General features: G+C 30.6%; 2 protein-coding genes and 1 long non-coding RNA gene across 3 annotated transcripts; 2 read left to right on the top strand and 1 right to left on the bottom strand.

Moving 5' to 3' along the window:
* Nucleotides 1-1,732: 1,732 nt before the first annotated feature.
* On the top strand, nt 1,733-2,787 carry LOC130446366 (uncharacterized). Its single transcript, XR_008910139.1, has 2 exons — nt 1,733-2,519; nt 2,663-2,787. It is a non-coding gene; the product is annotated as an uncharacterized LOC130446366 (long non-coding RNA).
* A 300-nt stretch (nt 2,788-3,087) lies between these two features.
* On the top strand, nt 3,088-5,207 carry LOC130446656 (nuclear transcription factor Y subunit gamma). Its single transcript, XM_056783027.1, has 7 exons — nt 3,088-3,240; nt 3,291-3,417; nt 3,485-3,670; nt 3,719-3,847; nt 3,903-4,061; nt 4,127-4,273; nt 4,850-5,207. The coding sequence occupies exons 1-7, from the start codon at nt 3,212-3,214 to the stop codon at nt 5,036-5,038; spliced, it is 966 nt and encodes a 321-aa protein (XP_056639005.1). The 5' UTR covers nt 3,088-3,211; the 3' UTR covers nt 5,039-5,207.
* Nucleotides 5,208-12,139: 6,932 nt separating this feature from the next.
* LOC130446657 (XK-related protein 6-like) lies at nt 12,140-21,557 on the bottom strand. Its single transcript, XM_056783029.1, has 4 exons — nt 21,094-21,557; nt 17,820-18,145; nt 17,002-17,163; nt 12,140-13,087 (listed from the first exon to the last, which is right to left on the bottom strand). Exons 1-4 carry the CDS (start codon nt 21,378-21,380, stop codon nt 12,585-12,587), a joined length of 1,278 nt encoding a protein of 425 aa, XP_056639007.1. The 5' UTR covers nt 21,381-21,557; the 3' UTR covers nt 12,140-12,584.
* Between the last annotated feature and the right edge of the window lie 133 nt (nt 21,558-21,690).

Here is a 21,690-nt window from a genome sequence, read left to right on the forward strand (position 1 = left end):
TTCCCTATGTATTGAGCACTCTTGTCCGATTTTCATTACAAATAACTATGTTCCAAGTCCATTTGTAAATATGGTGTAGTCTTATAATTAAACGAGCCTTATAAAAATAAAAAATCACATTGTTTATAGGAAAAGTACAGGGCTTCGTTAGGTGTCGGTCAAGGGCATATGAGTGTGTCTTAAATTTGGCCAAAACATTGCAATAAATAATTATACACAGGATGTTTTTATTTAAACACATTTTATAAACCTTATGCTTTTCTAAATAATTTTTTATGACTACAGAAAGTTGTAATATTAGTAGCGGCATTACTATTAACAATGGTAAATACGAGTATCTTGGTAGTTTATTTTCTTACGTTGTTAACAGTGTCCAAAAATTGTCAATATAAAATGTCATGATTGGGACATTATGTTTAATATGTTAAAAAGTAGTAGTGTCGTTTATCGTGTTAAGATATGAAATTGAACTATTCCGGATTTTACTTCGAATTCCACAAAAATAGAAACACTACATGCTCTACCATTTTTTCCAATTGAATTCTTTAAAATATTATGAAAGATAGAAAATGTACATTTTTTGATAATCTATATGAAATATTTATCCTTTGGTTAGGTTAGGGGGGTCCAACAGACTTTTATTATATTTATCAACGCAATGGCACACAATTTATGTGATAGATCAGATTTAGTTCGATAATGTTAAGGAGAAAGTGATGATGACAGTTCACGAAGTCTATTTGGTGGTGACAGTGACGCCGAATCCCATTTTGAAAGTGCCTATGTCAACGGTAAATCATGGTAAATGGTTATGTTAGGTGCCGAAAATGAGATATTTCATACTGCAGCCTATTTTTTGCACTAAAAGAACAATAAAAACATTTTTTATAAAGAGAAACAGTCATTATTTGACATAGCAGATTTAATATGATTTCAATATATGTCTAATGCTATAATTAATGAAAATCATCAATAAAATTTCATTTTTTCTTGACTCCATTCTCAAGACAAACTCATATGCCTAGTAAAATAACTATAATTTTCTTTGTTCCGAGCCTGTTCTTTGAAAATTGGAAAAATTGAACTAAATACAACAAAAAGCTATAACAAGCAACATTTAACTAAGAGGTTCGTCATCGTCATCTTGCCCTATCATAAACTCGTCGTAATTTTCGTTTCTTCTATGAAACTTATTCCTAAGCCAAGATACAAGGTGGTATTTTCTTGTGACATATACCCCGCACATTACGAAAACAATTAAAAATAATGGAATTAAAATACCAGCTACTATAGATCCACTACCTTGATGATGCACCAAATTGGAGTAATTTGATGATGTTGGATCATGTGTAGTCACAGGAACGCAAATGTTATTTTTTTTTTCATAGTTTGTTATACATTCACATAAGTTTGTTTCTTGTGCGCACCACTCATGATCCCCACAATTTTCTTGTGTTAAGTCTTCAAAGTTACATTTTTGTTCCCCTAAAATTATTTCTTAAGTTCATTTATCATTATAACTTTGTTAAGAATTAATATTTGTTTCAACACCTTTGTTTTTAAGTCGGGTTCAAAATAATATCTTATAAATATTATCTTAGATATCAAGATAAATTTATTTACACGTATAAGAACAAAGGGAAATTTATAAAAAACAATTTTAATACTTACCAAAAACCGCTGTTATAAACAAGAAAACAAAGAAAGTGGCAGTCTTTGTATTCTTCATTTTCTCCAATAATTACATGAGTACATGCCTTCTTACTGAATATTGTAGTTACATTCCGGTGTTTTCCATGCTAACAATGAATTTTAAAGTGATAAGATAACACTATTATTATTATAATAAAATAAATTTTCAAATAATAAACAAAACGGCAAGTATTTTTGTTAGTAGATTCTCTAGTAGACGCAGATGAACTAAATTAAATAAAGAGAAATTATCCGGTGCACTTATTCAATTTATTTTGATGAATTAATTTGAACGAGTCATTTTCATCACACATCACTTTATAATACAAAAATTGACACCAGTTGGAAATATAATCAAATTGGCATTTGACAATTTTGTAGCTAGCATATTCACAAACGAGGTCTTAAAAAAGAAGAGTTCTTTAGCTTTCAAATTGTTTTGTATTTAATATAATTTAAATTAGATTCAATTTTATATTTTTAATATGTCTGATGTCGTGAATTGTTCATACAAAGTTTATTGAAACAATATTTTATTTTTTTGTTTCAATTTTCGTTTATTCGAAATATTTTCGGTAATGGTTGATTGCTGTAAACTTAACAAGATTATAATATCTTTGTAGCAGAAGAATAAATGTTTATATATAATCTGTAATCACTTTCCTTTAAAATGTTTAAATTTAGTTTAAAATGTGGAGATAGTGTAAAAGAAATAAATATTGCAACAAGCTTAAATAACTGGAAGGAATATAGACACTCCATGAAAAATTTTCAAACAATTATTAATGAATATTTAACCAAGTTAGTCAATGATGAAAAAAGTGGAGGTAAGAAGTAATAAATTATTATTTTTTTAAAGCATAATTGAACAATTCAATTCAATACATCTTTAATGATTAGAATATAGTGAGTTTTAAATAAGAATTTACATTATCAGTAATAAATTTTTTAATTCAAATGATAATTGTAGATCATGTTGAGGATGAAGAAGATTCTGAAGAATCGGATACAGAAGATGATACATATTCCAGACAAAAATTAGACCCATCTAGAAATAAAATAAGAAAATTGGATTAAATATATAATTCAATTACATTGTTTCTTTTATTTACAATTCTTCTTCTTTTTTGATAAAAGTAGTTGCTTGAAACAGGTAAAAGGACAGATTCAATATATAATAAATTTCAGCATAGAAGAATGTAATTCATACAATTATTTGTAATTAACAAGTATAGTACCGAGATTAGTTTGAATTTTTATAATCATTTATTAATAAAACTATTGTTGTTATGAGTAAAAGCTAATTAATAAAATGATGTCAAATTTGTTTTTTTTGCGTAGATAGTCTATGGATTTAATTTATCGTTACAAAGAAGAAGAAGAAAATGTCAAAGTGGCTTATTGACAATTCGATCGGATTGGGCAGTTATAGACTATGTTAAAACTGATTGGTTATTAATAGCGGCGCTTTTGTTTTCAATATTATTTGATCTGTATTTATAAAGTATAAAGCAAGGAAATGTCTACTTCCTTATTTTTCGTGAATACGTAAGTGATTGATAGATATTTACAACTTTGTTACTATTATAGTATTTTAGGGATTCGAACGAAGAAAAACCTGACACACAATGTGTAGACGATCAATCTCAAACACAGAGCGAAGCTCAACAAGCCCTAAATCATTTCTGGCCAAAAGTTATGGAAGAAATAAGGGCTATTCGTAATGTATTATCTACTTAATATTAAAATTTACTGATGCAGACAATTTTGTATTTAAATATATAAATTTTAGATGGATCTCAAACAACAAGTTTTACCTTTAGCTCGTATTAAAAAAATTATGAAGCTTGACGAAGACGTAAAAATGATTAGCGCCGAAGCTCCTTTGTTATTCGCGAAAGCCGCGGAAATTTTTATACACGAACTTACACTAAGAGCTTGGATACATACTGAAGATAATAAGAGAAGGACTTTACAAGTAAGAAATTGAAATATTAATTCATTTTGTTAACTATTTCTTTTGTAGAGAAATGATATCGCTATGGCAATAACTAAATATGATCAATTTGATTTTTTAATTGACATTGTACCTCGAGATGATATAAAACCTAATAAGGTTAGGGATGAAACGAGGGGGTCTTCAAATCCGGATCAGGTAATTATATACAGTTAATTATTTATATATTCAAATTAAATACATCGTTTTTTAGGTACATTATTATTTTCAACTCGCTCAACAGCATCATGCTAATTTACAACAAAATAATTCTTCACCTACTTCGAATACTAGTGGAAATCAGCCCCAGGGCGCTATTCAGTTAGTTCAACCCCAACAAGTTCAAGCAGTACAAGTGAATACCATTGAACAAGTATGAAATTACTTATAACGAACTTTTACATTGCAGGATACGTTTGATAATGTTTTACCTTTTAGCCCACAGCCAGTTCTGCATCCCCGACGAGTACAAACACCACTCAGTCACCTGTTATTTTACAAGGTCAAACGATACCTCAAAATCAAGGAAATGTTCAAATTATACAGCAGATCGTAACACCTACAGGGGAGATACAACAAATACCAGTAAGTATTCAACTGTTATGTAAATTTATTGTTTTTAGATGTTTGTGACTTTTTGGAGAGACATCGTTTTCTCTATAAAACGTGAAAACGACTTCCACATTGTAATCAATTCAGTATATCTGAAGATGATAATTTGAGTGTGTTCAATATGACATGGATCAAATTAGAAGCACTGCTACACAAGAAAGAATACAAAATGGTAATAGTTTTGGGAACTTGAAGCTCTTGAAAAACAAATTAATAACAAGAACAAAAATCTATAGGACTCTAATAAAACCAAACTTATGGCAGTGAATGTTGATTGAAAGCATTGTCCAATTCATCAAAGCCCAGAGGTTGAGATAGTTTGGCAACATACAAAGAAAGCTTAACACACAATAAATGTGAGATGGGGAACGTTGGTGAAGAATAGATCAGTTTTGTAGCGAATCGTCGAAAAGAACATGAGGGTAGAGTGAATAAGAAGGAAATCGAAGGCTGGAACCTGAGAGCATATTGAAGATTTGATTATATATATTCATATTTTCAAATTTTTTTTTGAGAGATTTTTAGCTGCTTTTTTTGTCGAATTTTTAGATCCAGTTGACACCACAGCAATTGCAGATTATAAAAATGCAATTGCAAGGTAATTCTTCTCAGCCTGTGATTATTCAAACGGCACCTATAGCTGCTGGTACTCAATCACAAATCATTCAAGTAGCTCAGCAAAATCCCGGGCAACAAGTGTTTTTAGCACAGGGTAGTAGTAGCTCAGAAAATGAATAGTAACAATATTTATTTATACTAATTAAGATGTAAATTAAAATAAACAATAATTTATATAGTTTCAAGTTTTTTATTAAGAAAAAAAAATAACACTTTTGTATAATACAGTGTAGTAATATTTTTACAGTATGTTCAAATATACAAAATATAAATAGTTTTTCAATTACAATTTAAATATTGTTCCCTTTTTTATCCTTATTATAGGCAAATGTACGAATTTAGATTGCCATTTACAATTTTTTTTCTGCAAAAATGAAATTTGTATTAAAAGAAATTTGGTTAATTGTTAATACCCTCATTTAAAAACTTGGATAAATCGGAAGCTAAAAAGTGCATTTTGCTTATCGAACCATATCCCCAAGATCATTTAAAAAATTCTCCATCTTGTGAAGGATTTTGTTCTGATCCACGTTTTTTGTATATCTTCAAAAAAAATAGAGGTAGACAATTATGACCTAAAGTAAGTATTAAATAATCCAACTATTCGAAGAAATCCAATGTAACAAAAACTTGAAGCGGATTTTCAACAATTTTCAATATTCATTTCAGAAAAATGTTCCACTCAGGTATGAAAATAAATCAAATATTGATTATTACATTACAGGGGACAAAAGATAAATTCTAGTAAAACTAAATGGTACTTTGCACCTTTTATATATTAAATATTTTGTAAATGTACTGAAGAACTTTAAGAATATTGAGTGTAACAAGAGGGAAAGGAACTTTACAGAATTTTTAATACCAAGTTTTATACCTCGATTTTTGTATAATTTTTTGCCGCTGCTATTATATTCTTCCGAAGCACCAGAAACTATGGAGTCCAAATATTGGCTGCTAAAACTACTCCACGTCCTAAATATTTTCCAAGGAGTAGATTAATAGATCAGCTATAAACAATGAGCATCCCCATATAAAAGTAAGGAAATGGGACCCAATAAAACCCTTAAGTTCCAGTGTATGATACCCTTTATACATATTTAATGTGATATAATGAATGGAAAGCAATAAATTTTAAATTTTCATTCAAAATTGGTTTTATTTGAAAGATTTTGTTGTTGATGATGAATCAAGTAAGTATTAACTTTTTATTTCTGTGTTGAATAAGTAGGTCATTCTTTAATTCAAAGTTTTAACATTATTTTTTTGTATAAAAAAACATTTCAGCCTTAGATTTATCCTAGTTTTTTTCAAATTAATTAATACTGTGCACACAATAATAAAATAAATAAGTAACACAAACACGAATGAGTTATGTACAAAAAAAAATTTGAAAACATTGTTAAACTGTCATTAATACTTAGAAATTTAAGTACCTCATATCAGTTTTAGTCTCATTCAAAGCCTCTTTTAGATTATAGAATAACTTCAAGTCAAGAATTTTGTTTAGTTGACAAAATAATTGATATCCATGTTTAATATGTATTTTGTGTTTAATTGTCAATAAATAACATTAAAAAAAATAAATATCCTCCAAAATAGGTACAAAGCAATTAAAAAAAAACTGTTCATAAAAGTTAATATAATTTAAATGTAAAATAGAAGTTTTTTTGCTATTTTATTCTTACCATGTATATATTTATAAAAAGTATATTAAAAAAAATTCAAGGATATGCTTGGAGTTTTCGTAACTCCAAAAAGACAGGTTACAAAAATCTAATTCCCAAATCAAGAATAATGGAAATTCAGTTTCTATAAAAAATTATTTAAATGGTAAACACATTAATGCTGTAGTGATCTTACATAATAGATAATAAACTATTTCCCAATAGCTTATTATCTTCACAAGGACATGGAATAATTATAGTTTATTCAACGAAAAAGAATACAACTGGAATTCCATTTAGGACATACTGTAGACATTGAAATAAAGAAAAAACATTTCATTAATTATTTTGAAATTGTTAGTAAGTGGAAGAGAAATCTTTTTAAACTAGCTAACAACAAAATTAAAAGTATATCTATTTTTTTCATTTCAATATGCCTGGTAAAGTGCTGAAAGGATTGAATTGAATTTAGATAAAGTACCGAGAATAATAATGGGAAAATGGTAAGAAAAGTATTGAATTCCTTACTTGAAAAAAGTTGAACGAAAAATGAATTGATTACCAGTGTTACATACCTATATGCTAAATACACTCAACAAGCTTTTATATATTTCTCTGTATTAGGCCTCTTATAACAAAAAACCAACAATAAAATTTGAAGCTGTTAACGATTTCACATAATTCTCATTTTTTTTAAATATATTAAGGCATTTTTTACGCTGAAAATGGGAGTTGGCACTTGGCAGTCTTAATTTAGCGTGCCGTTCACAAAATTTGGACAAATGAACTACTCTTCAATTGACATAACCTCTAAATGAAAAGTAGTTCATTTGCTCGTGAAATAAAAACAAAATATCACAATATAGAAACATGTTAAAAGGACAACGATATAACAGGTATGTATTTGAAAAAAATTGATGGATTTCTACTTGTATATTTATATAGGGGAGAGTCTAAAATAGTAACAGTGCAACAAACAAATTATCAATTATTTCTAGAAAATAATCAATGATATACGTATATACGATATAAATTTTATTAGTACGAGATATGATCAAAAAATACAATAAATCGATTGCTTTGTTTTGCTACTATTGTTGCTTTAGTGCAAATTGGAAAAAAATGTAGAGGAAAATCAGGAAACGTTGAAATATGTCTATTGTGTCAATGTCTTCAATTCTTAGTTAATATTAGCGTTAGGAAAACTAATTTAGGACAAAAGTACACCTGGAAAAGCTATTCTTTGATCAAATTTGATATGAAAAATCAGTTTATATTGAATTTGACTTAGAAAAGCAATTTTTCTTTACATTAGATTACATGAAAAGCCATTTTTTTGTCAAATTAGGTTTATAGAAACCAGATTCTATCAAAACCATTTTTTAATTAAGTTAGCGTTAGGAAATCTAATTTAGGACAAAAATACATCTGAAAAAGCCATTATTTTACCAAATTAAACATGAAAAACGAATTTCAAGTAAATTTGACTTAGGAAAGTATGTTTTGATAAGGTTAGGTTCGAAAAAAAAACCATTTTTTGTCAAATTAGCGTTAGAAAAACTAATTTTGAACTGAAAAACACTGAGAAAAATCAAATTATACAAGAAAAAAAATTAAATTTAACTTTAAAGCAGTTGTTTCGACAGTTTTTACCAAAATGAACTAAGTATGGGACAGAACAAGCATTAAAGCCATTCCAAAATAATTCCAGTAGTGGATTCTAGTAGCAGTACTTTGATTTTCTTCTTAAATTGTTTAAGATAAAATAATTCACCGTATTTTTGTATCACACTTTCAATAACTCAAATTACACACACTGTTACTTTTAGAAACTCGTCTTGGGTGTACAATCAAACAGAGAAAACTTACATAGTGTCCAAAAAAATTCTATAAACTGTTTTATGTAATATACCTGTAATCAATGCACAAAGATTCATTATTTTTCATCTAATTTTCTTTATACACACTTAAATATTATTTATACGAAACACTTTATGGTATTATTTGTAAATATAGAGGTATAGGGCACATTTTGCAGGCAAGAAGGCTCAATATATTTTTTCCAGATATTATCACAGCAAATTTATTTTTATTTACCAATAACACAAAGCCTCTACTTCCATTTTCTATTTAAATTCACTCAACAGCTAGGTAATTCAATAGTACAGTTTGACGTATATCATTTACAACGAACACACTGTCTACGTACGACGTTTCGATAACCAAATTATCATCTTCAGGAAAAGTAAACTAAAACCTAATGGCTTACTAAATTCTTTAAGGATAAAATACCAAATTTGGATGTAAAAATACTTTCCGAGAGGAAGTGATCAAATTTTCATACCGAAGGTAGTCCAGAACAACAGCTACGACCGAGGACTAATCCTGAAGCTTCTCTTTATAGATTTCAAGCAGGCGTATGATTCAGTAATCAGAAAAAATTTTGTTTTAGAAAGTGACGATATTCCAAGGGTTGTTTCGGACCTATAGGAGTGAAGATTTTATACCGTTGGAGTCAGTACGGTTAGTGTGAGTCGATTAGAACTGAAAGGGGCACCATAGATCTTATAGAAGTGCAATTAAACATCAATTAGCGCAAATATACCGATCTTAAGTAGACCATTATGCTAAATAAGTATTATTTGAGCATCTAGGGGGTCAAACTGTACCAAATATCTGACCAAACTACCCTTAAACGGCTATTGTGTCACCAGTTTTCCACCATACCTGTCGAGGTTTCAATAAAACATGAATATTCTTCTTGTTACGTTCTTGAACGATTTACAATTAGTATAAATGTCGATTAGATCTAAATACTTTCCGGGAGGCTTTAAAAACCGAAGTGATGAAATTTTCATACCGAAGGTAGTCCAGAACAACAGCTACGACCGAGGACTAATCCTGAAGCTTCTCTTTATAGATTTCAAGCAGGCGTATGATTCAGTAATCAGAAAAAATTTTGTTTTAGAAAGTGACGATATTCCAAGGGTTGTTTCGGACCTATAGGAGTGAACATTTTATACCGTTGGAGTCAGTACGGTTAGTGTGAGTCGATTAGAACTGAAAGGGGCACCATAGATCTTATAGCAGTGCAATTAAACATCAATTAGCGCAAATATACCGATCTTAAGCAGATCATTATGCTAAATAAGTATTATTTGAGCATCTAGGGGGTCAAACTGTACCAAATATCTGACCAAACTACCCTTAAACGGCTATTGTGTCACCAGGTTTCCACCATACCTGTCGAGGTTTCAATAAAACATGAATATTCTTCTTGTTACGTTCTTGAACGATTTACAATTAGTATAAATGTCGATTAGATCTAAATACTTTCCGGGAGGCTTTAAAAACCGAAGTGATGAAATTTTCATACCGAAGGTAGTCCAGAACAACAGCTACGACCGAGGACTAATCCTGAAGCTTCTCTTTATGGATTTCAAGCAGGCGTATGATTCAGTAATCAGAAAAAATTTGTTTTAGAAAGTGACGATATTCCAAGGGTTGTTTCGGACCTATAGGAGTGAAGATTTAATACCGTTGGAGTCAGTACGGTTAGTGTGAATCGATTAGAACCGAAGGGGGCACCATAGATCTTATAGCAGTGCAATTAAACATCAATTAGCGCAAATATACCGATCTTAAGCAGATCATTATGCTAAATAAGTATTATTTGAGCATCTAGGGGGTCAAACTGTACCAAATATCTGACCAAACTACCCTTAAACGGCTATTGTGTCACCAGGTTTCCACCATACCTGTCGAGGTTTCAATAAAACATGAATATTCTTCTTGTTACGTTCTTGAACGATTTACAATTAGTATAAATGTCGATTAGATCTAAATACTTTCCGGGAGGCTTTAAAAACCGAAGTGATGAAATTTTCATACCGAAGGTAGTCCAGAACAACAGCTACGACCGAGGACTAATCCTGAAGCTTCTCTTTATGGATTTCAAGCAGGCGTATGATTCAGTAATCAGAAAAAATTTGTTTTAGAAAGTGACGATATTCCAAGGGTTGTTTCGGACCTATAGGAGTGAAGATTTAATACCGTTGGAGTCAGTACGGTTAGTGTGAATCGATTAGAACCGAAGGGGGCACCATAGATCTTATAGCAGTGCAATTAAACATCAATTAGCGCAAATATACCGATCTTAAGCAGATCATTATGCTAAATAAGTATTATTTGAGCATCTAGGGGGTCAAACTGTACCAAATATCTGACCAAACTACCCTTAAACGGCTATTGTGTCACCAGGTTTCCACCATACCTGTCGAGGTTTCAATAAAACATGAATATTCTTCTTGTTACGTTCTTGAACGATTTACAATTAGTATAAATGTCGATTAGATCTAAATACTTTCCGGGAGGCTTTAAAAACCGAAGTGATGAAATTTTCATACCGAAGGTAGTCCAGAACAACAGCTACGACCGAGGACTAATCCTGAAGCTTCTCTTTATGGATTTCAAGCAGGCGTATGATTCAATAAACAGAACAAATTTGTTTTAGAAAGTGACGATATTCCAAGGGATGCTTCGGACCTATAGGAGTGGAAATTTAATACCGTTGGAGTCAGTACGGTTAGTGTGAGTCGATTAGAACTGAAAGGGGCACCATAGATCTTATAGCAGTGCAATTAAACATCAATTAGCGCAAATATACCGATCTTAAGCAGACCATTATGCTAAATAAGTATTATTTGAGCATCTAGGGGGTCAAACTGTACCAAATATCTGACCAAACTACCCTTAAACGGCTATTGTGTCACCAGGTTTCCACCATACCTGTCGAGGTTTCAATAAAACATGAATATTCTTCTTGTTACGTTCTTGAACGATTTACAATTAGTATAAATGTCGATTAGATCTAAATACTTTCCGGGAGGCTTTAAAAACCGAAGTGATGAAATTTTCATACCGAAGGTAGTCCAGAACAACAGCTACGACCGAGGACTAATCCTGAAGCTTCTCTTTATAGATTTCAAGCAGGCGTATGATTCAGTAATCAGAAAAAATTTTGTTTTAGAAAGTGACGATATTCCAAGGGTTGTTTCGGACCTATAGGAGTGAACATTTTATACCGTTGGAGTCAGTACGGTTAGTGTGAGTCGATTAGAACTGAAAGGGGCACCATAGATCTTATAGCAGTGCAATTAAACATCAATTAGCGCAAATATACCGATCTTAAGCAGATCATTATGCTAAATAAGTATTATTTGAGCATCTAGGGGGTCAAACTGTACCAAATATCTGACCAAACTACCCTTAAACGGCTATTGTGTCACCAGGTTTCCACCATACCTGTCGAGGTTTCAATAAAACATGAATATTCTTCTTGTTACGTTCTTGAACGATTTACAATTAGTATAAATGTCGATTAGATCTAAATACTTTCCGGGAGGCTTTAAAAACCGAAGTGATGAAATTTTCATACCGAAGGTAGTCCAGAACAACAGCTACGACCGAGGACTAATCCTGAAGCTTCTCTTTATGGATTTCAAGCAGGCGTATGATTCAATAAACAGAACAAATTTGTTTTAGAAAGTGACGATATTCCAAGGGATGCTTCGGACCTATAGGAGTGGAAATTTAATACCGTTGGAGTCAGTACGGTTAGTGTGAGTCGATTAGAACTGAAAGGGGCACCATAGATCTTATAGCAGTGCAATTAAACATCAATTAGCGCAAATATACCGATCTTAAGCAGACCATTATGCTAAATAAGTATTATTTGAGCATCTAGGGGGTCAAACTGTACCAAATATCTGACCAAACTACCCTTAAACGGCTATTGTGTCACCAGGTTTCCACCATACCTGTCGAGGTTTCAATAAAACATGAATATTCTTCTTGTTACGTTCTTGAACGATTTACAATTAGTATAAATTAGGTAAAAACCTTCAATTTATCAAATATCACTTATCGGTAGATACTGCCATTTCGGTATAAAATATAAATATTTATAAAACGATTAAGTGTTTTTAGACGTAAACCAAAGATCAAGATCTCGGCCTCAAATTATAAGATTTGCTGTAACCGGGCCGTTCGGTTTCGAGAAAATCCGAATCGACGCTGGGTATTTTCGACCTGTTCACCAAAGAGGGATGGCAACACTTGTAATAGACGAGCAAAAATATTATCCCCAGCAAAAAAGTGAATATCTGTCCGCCGGCCGCTCCGTAATACAAAACGGGATTATCGACTGAATTGTTCGTGACGCACCATACAACTAGAGCCGCCGTATTTTCCATAAAACATACCAGATAATAAGCCAAATATACGTATCTGGTGGGTCCGTCTCTGGGAGATATGAAGGCTAGAACGTAAGCCAGACCTAGGGCTGTGGACAAAAGGAGTTCTTCGCAACGGCTGCCGCAGGCGGCCGTTTGGTGTTGTCCTAACGCCAACCAGATGGACATTACTCCCCAATGGAGAGCGCATACACAGCCCATCCACGCCGGGAAGATCGAGGCCAACAAGCTCAAAGCCAACACTCGAGATACTGTAAAATAAGACGTTTGTACACATTTTTTTTGATATCCCCTCGTATTATTTTCACGCTTATATATTAAATAGTACTAGCTACCATCCGATTTCCATGAAAATTTGAAAATTAACCTCGTTTTACCCCTATTTTTGAAATCTATCCTATACCGATTAGTGCTTATTATACTTAGGGGTGAAAAGTACCCTTTATTACAAAAAATCAGTATTTATCATTTTTCAACCGTGCTTCGTGTATTTCATCCCTTATAAAGCACCCCCGGTTAATATAAAAGTGAAAAATATTTAATTACTTTTTTGTAGCTTACTTATATCAAATTAACTGATTTTGTTTGTGTTCAATTCAAATATTTTGCATCCGAAATGTTCAACCCTTATAAATAATCCCTTATTTCGAAAAGAAAATTTGAAATATTTATATACTTTCACTTATTCTCCAAAAATTTTTTTTTTAAAAAAGGTATTTGGTTTTTTGACCACACCTCGTATAATTTTCAAGCAAATTAATCGCTAAAAACGTAGGTTTATAGGGGATTTTATAACCTACAAGTTATAAATTTTTTTAGCACTCAATTTTTAAAGGGCGACGTTTAAAGGGTTCGAAAATGGTATCAGTCATACATTAGGTTAAGGTTTGTAAGGCCATATCTCAGTTATTTTAGAAATTAAAAAAATTTTTTAAGGAAGCAAAATATTTGTTGAAAAAAATGCTAACTTTTGTTCCCTATCAATTTTCACGTATATCCTATAGTTTTTCGGGAATTTTTAAGAAAAGGAGAAATTTTTAAAAATTTCGAAAATGATTTTTCGATTTATTATTTTTTATCGAAATTATACATTCTAATTAGTTCAAACTTCCAAAAATCGTTATTAGTACTTAAATAAAGTAAATCATATTTTTATTGCAATTTGGGTACTATTGCTAAGGGTGTAATTGAGTTTTTTCTACAATAACTATATAAATCGATTTTATTTCGACCAGAACTTCCTTAGTTTTTATGCTAGAAAGTTCTACCAACTCTCATTTTAAAGCTTTTTAAAAGTACTTTGAAAAATTTTATATGCAATTGCCTCGAAAAATTGACCGTTTTTCCATTACTCGACGTTGATTTTAAAAAATTTTCATTCGGTAAAAATATTCAATCTGCAATAAATCATAACTCGGTTTAATTTCTGCCCAAAGCAAATTTTAAAAAACCAATATCTTTATTTTTTTATAAGTTTCCTTTTTGTTTCTTATACTTTTTCTTCTAAAATCAAAAGTATTTGAGTTATTCAAGAAAAATCATGGTTTTTTCAAGAAAAACTCAATTTTTCAATCGGGCATAACTAAAAAAAAATTCTAAGAACATCTTTTGCTTTACATTTGGTCCTCTATCAATTTCCACGGTTATTGTACCATAAAACTACTCACCCCTAGGGCAAAAGCACACATCGGTGTAGGGTATATTTGAGGTATTCCTTACATGCTGTAAACATTTTATTAAAATCGATGCGATTTTATGGAAATAGGAGGTGAAACCTTGCCTTGACTAAAATGACAGTATTAAAAGTGAATGTTTATTTTTGAACTGCCGTGGACGTTTTAATTATTTTAACTTGTTTACGATACGGAGCAAGCATGCTTAATTTGAATTAATTAAAATCTATTTTTGAGAGTATTAAGAATTGAAAATTATTTTCAAGGTTATATTTGCAACTTAGAATTTATTGAAACCAGTTTATACTATGTTTACATAAGAGGAATCAAATATAGGGTGTTCTATTAAGATAGATTCAAGTTTAAATCCTATATACTTTTTTTATTAAATTGGTGCTGGATTTTAACAGGCAATTAGACTTTTAACTATATATGATAATTCAATTTATAAAAATCTATTTTAAAAAATGATATCCACCAAATATATTTACTCATGTTGTTATCATCGGATTAAACTATATTAGATAATAAAAATGACAGGAAATTGTGATAATAAACAATTGTGATAAAAAAAATAATTTTTCCAGTTTTTACTTTTACCTTCTAGTGATAAATGAATACCTAACTGCAATAGTATTTCCTAAAACTTGATTCAAAAGACAATTTACCATAATGTTTGTTTATTATAATAACTAAGATGGATAGTTTGTAAATATTATTGTTCGCCGACTTAATACTAATCTTCATATCGAAAAATATGTTTATTAGATATTATTCGGAGAAAATTTTTTAAATAGATTAGTTATGAAAACGTTGTTTTTGTTTACAAAAAGTGATATACCTGTTTTAATTTTAGGTTATTTGTTTTCTTATTTCTTATCTGTCAATACGCATAGATGACAGAGCCGAATGCGCACGGAAAATCAATCGATTTATATTTTAGAGTGTCTAAGTTTACATATGCATAACAAAAATTTCGTTTAGCTACGTTTTACCGGATAAATTACGAGAAATTGGTTTGTTTTCTATTTTTTAAAAAAAGCTTAAAATTGCAGAAGTGATGATTTCTTAAATGAAAAAACTAAAATATAAATAAAAAATGAATCAGACTACTCGTCCGGTATTATAATACACACATATGGAAACTAGAGACATCAAAATGTATATCGAATTTGATAATCTAAACTGAAATCGATATTTCATGTTAAAAACACTGACAATTCAATAAAAATGCAAACAACACGAGTAAAACATGAATTTTAAACAAAATAAAGTGATAAACAACAATACAGTTTATCTTATATGAAAACTAAGCTGATGATCATTTTTTATAAGGTAATTAACTTCCTGGTAACGTTAATTTATAATATAATATCCTAGCACTGAATTAATTCAATCTTCACTATCATTATAAAACAGTTGAAAACAAAACTTCACTTCGTTTAAGACAAAAATAAAAAAATCTGAAGCTGAATACGCCAACTGTCTTTGTGTAAAAACAGATAGACCCAAGACATTCAACTGAATCCACAACATTCAGAATTGCTTTCATCAGCTCTGTTGTTGCTATGAAAGTGACACTTTTGGTTCTTTCCAAACCTAAATAACGTATTAAAAGTCGCTAGGTGCTGTGTATGTTCTTATATTGGTGTCTCATTTAATAAGTGTATCAAAAAATATAGGAAACATTATAATTTGAATGATGTCCTTTGTGGAGGAATGCAGTTTCCCCAAAGTTGAATCCATCATTTTCATATGCTCTTTTGTGGCCTTAAAAGTGTCAAAACGTTCCACTTTTAGAACACTTTTTAGTTTCGGAATGAGCATAAGTAGCTAGGTGCTAAATCTGGCGATAAAAGAAGACAGGAAGATTTTTTTGCCTCTAAATTTGCATCAAGAAGAAGATGAAGGTCGCTACAATTGCAAATTTTCTGTTGAATTGCTTTCCATAAATCTGTACAAGATTTTGGTATCGAAAAATAGATCCTGATACTTTATATAGAAATGAAATCAAGTGGGGTGGAAATAAATCAATTTTTTTTTGATTAGGAAGTGATTAAAGACCAGGAGTGACCACTTAAGTTAAAATTAATTTTTGAGATCTAAGGGCGTCCTTAACTGACTCATTTCTACATTTATTCAGCTCATACTACTCTTTAAAGATCCTATATTATCACCATAGAAAAATTTTAATATTTTTTGAGCTTTTTGGTACTTTTTTCTTCTCAAAACAAAACTTGGTGTTATAATTTCTTTCTATGCACTACGAATATAGTTTTACTAAAAAGTACAGTTGATATACTTATTAAAATGGATGTTGCTGTTATAAAAATTCATTCTTTGTATTTTTTTTATCACATTTCATAACACTAATTAGATTTATAGTGAAAAAATATAAATGTTTATACATTTACTGTATTTTTTTAAAAATATATCGAGGAATAAGAAGGGACAATATTCGATATTTAATATTTGAAAAAAACATGACTTACATGCACTCATGAGTTGCCAACAGAAAGCCATTAAAATACCAGGCCATTTCATTTTATCCTTGTCATCCCTGGCATACCGGACTGATCTGTGGTAAGATGTCAAAGACCAAGCTATCGACATGAGAGCTACTAATACTGTCCATGCTTGAAGTACTGCTAAATCTGTAATTGAACAAATCTCTTTCTCATACATAATATCATAGTAATAGTTCTACTAGCTGAAAGACGTACCAATGCTAAGAAAGCTCCAAGCTACAAATTTATCGGTATAGATCAAATACTCAGAAATAAACATGATGGAAGTATTGAGTTACATTTAGTCTTAAGCGTAGGTGACTTAAAGTTAACCAAATAATTTAAATAAACTAACGAAGACTCTTCCCATCATCCAACAAATCTCTTACATCAAGAACAGGTGCCCAAGTAGTTAAAACTGTTTTCGAAAAGAGGAACTACTGCTCAGCAGCAACTTTCTTGATTGTCTTTCAGGCTCTCGATAAGGTTTTTCACAAAGGAATCACAGCATAAATAAAAAAAAAACACTTTCCCTACTTGACATATATTCTTTCTAACAGATTTCCACTAGTAAAATATAGCGAAGCTCAAAGGCCTTTACTTCCCACACTATTTGGTGTGGAAATTTTTCAAAATAATACCCTAGAGCATCTACATGATGCTGCCAATGAGTTTTCCAGCTTTCGTACGCCTCCGGAAACACCCTGAGCGAGAAGCTGTTCAGCTCAGCTTCCAGCAATGCTATTTCGGTTATTATTAGGTCCAAATTATCAGTAAAACCTCATCAAAAAATATATACTTACTAATATTCAAGCGGTACTTTTCGGGGTGAGCAACATGAGTGAGCAAAATCACTAGCTGTAGTATAGCTTGTGGTGCCGCGTGTAAGAAACAGTGAAACAGTCGTAAGAGGGCGCTGTTAGTATCTTCGTCCAACATACGACGATACAAAAGTGTTTGTTTCGACTCGTTGCCTGTAGAAGCAGCTATTTTGCTTCGGATACCGTAGATCATCGTATCTATATACCTCAATAAGGGCGAGAGTTGTATCAAGAGGAATATAATTCTTATAACCCATTGAGATACTGAGATACGATCTAATGATGGGTCGTCGTGGTCTACGATATACCTGAAACGGAAATATGAAACGTAACCATTTAAAATTTCCCGCATTTTCACGGCCATCTTGTATAGACTACCTATATTGTAACTATCCTACTTTTTAATTGATTCTCGTTGATTTCAACTGATTAAGAATCCAAAAATAGTCATATTTCGATACTTTTTCACTTAAATAAAAATATTTTTTGGTATAAATCAACAAATTATCATAATTTTTCTTTATTTTCGGCGCGAGCAAAATTTCTATTTTTAAATGTATCAGTAGTGGAATAAAATCGTTCGCATATCTAACATGGAAAAAAAAATAGAACGTTCCTATAATGGCTGTTTAAAAATACACATATGTTCGAGTGAAGCGAAATGGGAACAAGGATCGTTGCCATCGTGTAGCCTTAAAATTGTTTACCTTCTTTTTACAGATGTATTCATATTTTGAATTTGTTTATTTTTGTCAAAACAACAAATTTATTATCAGAGACTATTTTCGATTTTATATTTGTAATTGTTTTTGGTTCAAATGTAGAATTGGAAAAGTAAAATTTACCGAATTGACATTAAAAAATGCTGTAAGTCCGGTTCTGTTTACCCGATTTTTATGTTGCTTGAAACATCAATATAAAATATGTGGATTATAACCAATTTAATTAGCAACGTGAATTGTAGAGGGCGTTTTTCATTTATATTTAAATATTAAGATTTCTCAATAGAATTATGAAAATTTACGTAGATCTTTAAAAAGTGAACTAAATAAACATACTAATAGCGAAAACCGCATGTCGATATGTTTTTTCTGTCCCGAGATATTTTAAGAAATGTGAAAATGGCGGGATTTTTATTTTTCGGGTCACTTTTGTTATAATTTCTCTTTCCCCGAAGCTGCAAAATAATCTGTTGCCGAGATACGACCGACGGCCATTCTTAATTGCCTTCCAAGTACATTTAAACGGAAAGTATTGAGTGATTTTAATGTAAAACTGTTCACATTCCTACTACAATATTTACCACTAAATTTCTCTTCAAATAACAAAAAATTTTCAAAACTTGCAAAGTTGAGAGTGTTTTATTTTGATTTCGGAGGACTTTAACATATTTTTGGGAAAAAAATACAACCTATTCGTATATTTTTGATATTAACATACTTTAACGGAAAAAAAACTGACACCTAACCTAACTTTTTAACGTAAACCATTTTCTAATCTAAATTATCAAAAAAAAATTAAGGTAAGAGAGGGAGATTATCAAAATTATATTATTCTAATCTCAAAATCCATATTTTCTGTTATTTCGTATAGTATTGAAATAATAAACGTTTATAAAAACACTTCTAAAAGATTTGCTGTATATTTTCCAAGTAAATAACTTGACCTTGAAGAATATTTCACGTGTTTACTAGAAATACGAACCCAACTTAACTGAAATTATTTAGAAGACAATGGGATATCTAACAAATGGGTTCAGAACCGTGACCACAATGTTGATATACAACGATGTTTATAAATATCAATTGAGTAATTAAATTAATTGCAATTTCATGGGTTTTCCTGTAAAATGAACTGTCATTTTTATTACTACTATTAAAAATCTAATTTATATGTACAGAAATGTTTAATCATGTCAATAATTTATGAGGTAATAAATTCCGAAGTATGATTTAAAAGTTATTTCTTATACAACCTGTATAATTTGTTGATTAAGCCTATGGAGTAATTTAAGAAAAATAATCAAAACGGATGTTTATTTAAAATAATAAGCCAATTATTTGCATTAGATAATCGCATGGAACCGAAAAAAAACTATCAACTCTGTGAATTATTCGTTTTATGCTAGATTTAACAACATTGATACGAGGGTTGCTACTTAAGTTTTGAGATATGGCAACACTGTGTTAATATGTCAAACTTGACAATATAATCATATTTCATCAGAAGTTCCGGTTGCGGTTCCTTCCAGGTTTAGGGATATTTTGTTTCTTTTATTTGTTTTATTTTGGTTATATTTGTTTGCATTTCGTCGGCCATTTGGCTGGTGTTTTATTTAACTACGTCAAAACTTATGTAGCAACCCTCGTATTAGCAACATAGCAGAGTGTATAAAAAAACATAAGAGAATAATAAACTCAGATAGATTTTACTTTGTAAAATAAATTTGGAACAATTATTTTTCGCGGGCAACATCACTTATATTCGAAAAAATCACTTATACATCTACCTAATTTTAGCTAAAAGTAAAAACGATTTATATAAATAAGTAATGACCTCATTTGCCGTAAAAAGCGGTTTAATGATATATGTCTAATGATGAAATTCATTTGTATGTAGTACTACTTTATGTAGACATATTACAACATCACAATTATGTTATTAATTCACATATTCAAACTCTAGAATGTAATCAGATTGAATAATTAAAGTAGCTGTCTATCCATATCCAATTTAACGCTTACAATACAAGAGGGTAGAAAAAAAATTAGACATATATCAATTCATACTAATTAACAGTTCGTTACAACGCGTATTCATTAGCTAGTGACATCATTATAATATTATAGAAGGTAAACTGCCAATTTAGTTACAGTTCCTTCGCAATAATCCTTGTGAAGTCGGTTGCTAGCCGCATTTTATCATTTTAGGAGTCACAATACGTTTCTCTGTACTTACTGACAGGATTATAAATATGAAAATTTTAAAGCAACTTTTATTAGAAACACTTTAGTTAGTATGGGAATTAGAATTATTTAAACAAAGCATTGAATATTTAAATTATTAAAAACGTAAAAACCGCTGATTCATATAACACGTTTATTTATAATGAAACTACAATTACGTTGTTAGATATCCAGTAAATTCATCTACTGTTACCTAATTTTTTTTTATGATTTTCTAAGTATATCCTATTAATCAATCAAACCCTTTTAAGTTGGAAGAATTAAGAAGGAAATAAATAAATACAACTTACCATCGGAAACTAATGGTGGTCATAATAATAGCGGGAATAATAAAAAAAGTTAACGTAAGGGCGAAATATAACCCATAACCGTTAATTGAATAAAAATATAACAAAATGCAAGCTAGCACTAAATCTAGGACGTAGGTTATGATCGATAGAGCGATACAAACAACATAAAAAGCTCCGAAACGGCCGCATTCCGAAAATTTATCCGGATTTTCCCCTTGTTTTAAATTTTCGATTTTAGCAAGAGACGAATCCCTTGAAAATCGCACTACCGTGCAATCTTCTGCCATAACAGTCTCGAAAGTTATCACTGCACTTCAATTGTTATTCGGACAAACTCATTTTCAACAAGGATTGATTATATCGTTAAAGCCGTTTCGAAAAATTAAATTACCAGACGTGTTCTGGTATTTGGAAAATCAAAAATGATTATTTGACGTTTACACGAACTCAACTAATAACAAACTAATTCTTGCTGACAGGTGGCCATGAGATTGCGACAGCTGTCAACAACGGGAATTGATAGAGGGGAGCCCAAAAATATATTTAACTAGGCAACTCTTTCTATTTTATTGGTGTTATGTGTGTTGCCAGATAAGA

Source organism: Diorhabda sublineata, chromosome 7 (genome assembly GCF_026230105.1).
Source record: "Diorhabda sublineata isolate icDioSubl1.1 chromosome 7, icDioSubl1.1, whole genome shotgun sequence".
Taxonomy (NCBI): Eukaryota; Metazoa; Arthropoda; class Insecta; order Coleoptera; family Chrysomelidae; genus Diorhabda; species Diorhabda sublineata.

Bases quoted from the DNA above. Each gene is read 5' to 3' on its own strand.
- LOC130446657 (XM_056783029.1), bottom strand. From the start codon at position 21,380: ATGGCAGAAGATTGCACGGTAGTGCGATTTTCAAGGGATTCGTCTCTT. The intron at 18,146-21,093 runs GTAAGTTGTATT...TTTCCGTTTCAG, and splicing joins ACCACCATTAGTTTCCGATG to GTATATCGTAGACCACGACG. The intron at 17,164-17,819 runs GTAAGTATATAT...GTTCAATTACAG, and splicing joins AAAGTACCGCTTGAATATTA to ATTTAGCAGTACTTCAAGCA.
- LOC130446656 (XM_056783027.1), top strand. From the start codon at position 3,212: ATGTCTACTTCCTTATTTTTCGTGAATAC. The intron at 3,848-3,902 runs GTAATTATATAC...ATCGTTTTTTAG, and splicing joins GGTCTTCAAATCCGGATCAG to GTACATTATTATTTTCAACT. The intron at 4,062-4,126 runs GTATGAAATTAC...TTTACCTTTTAG, and splicing joins AAGTGAATACCATTGAACAA to CCCACAGCCAGTTCTGCATC.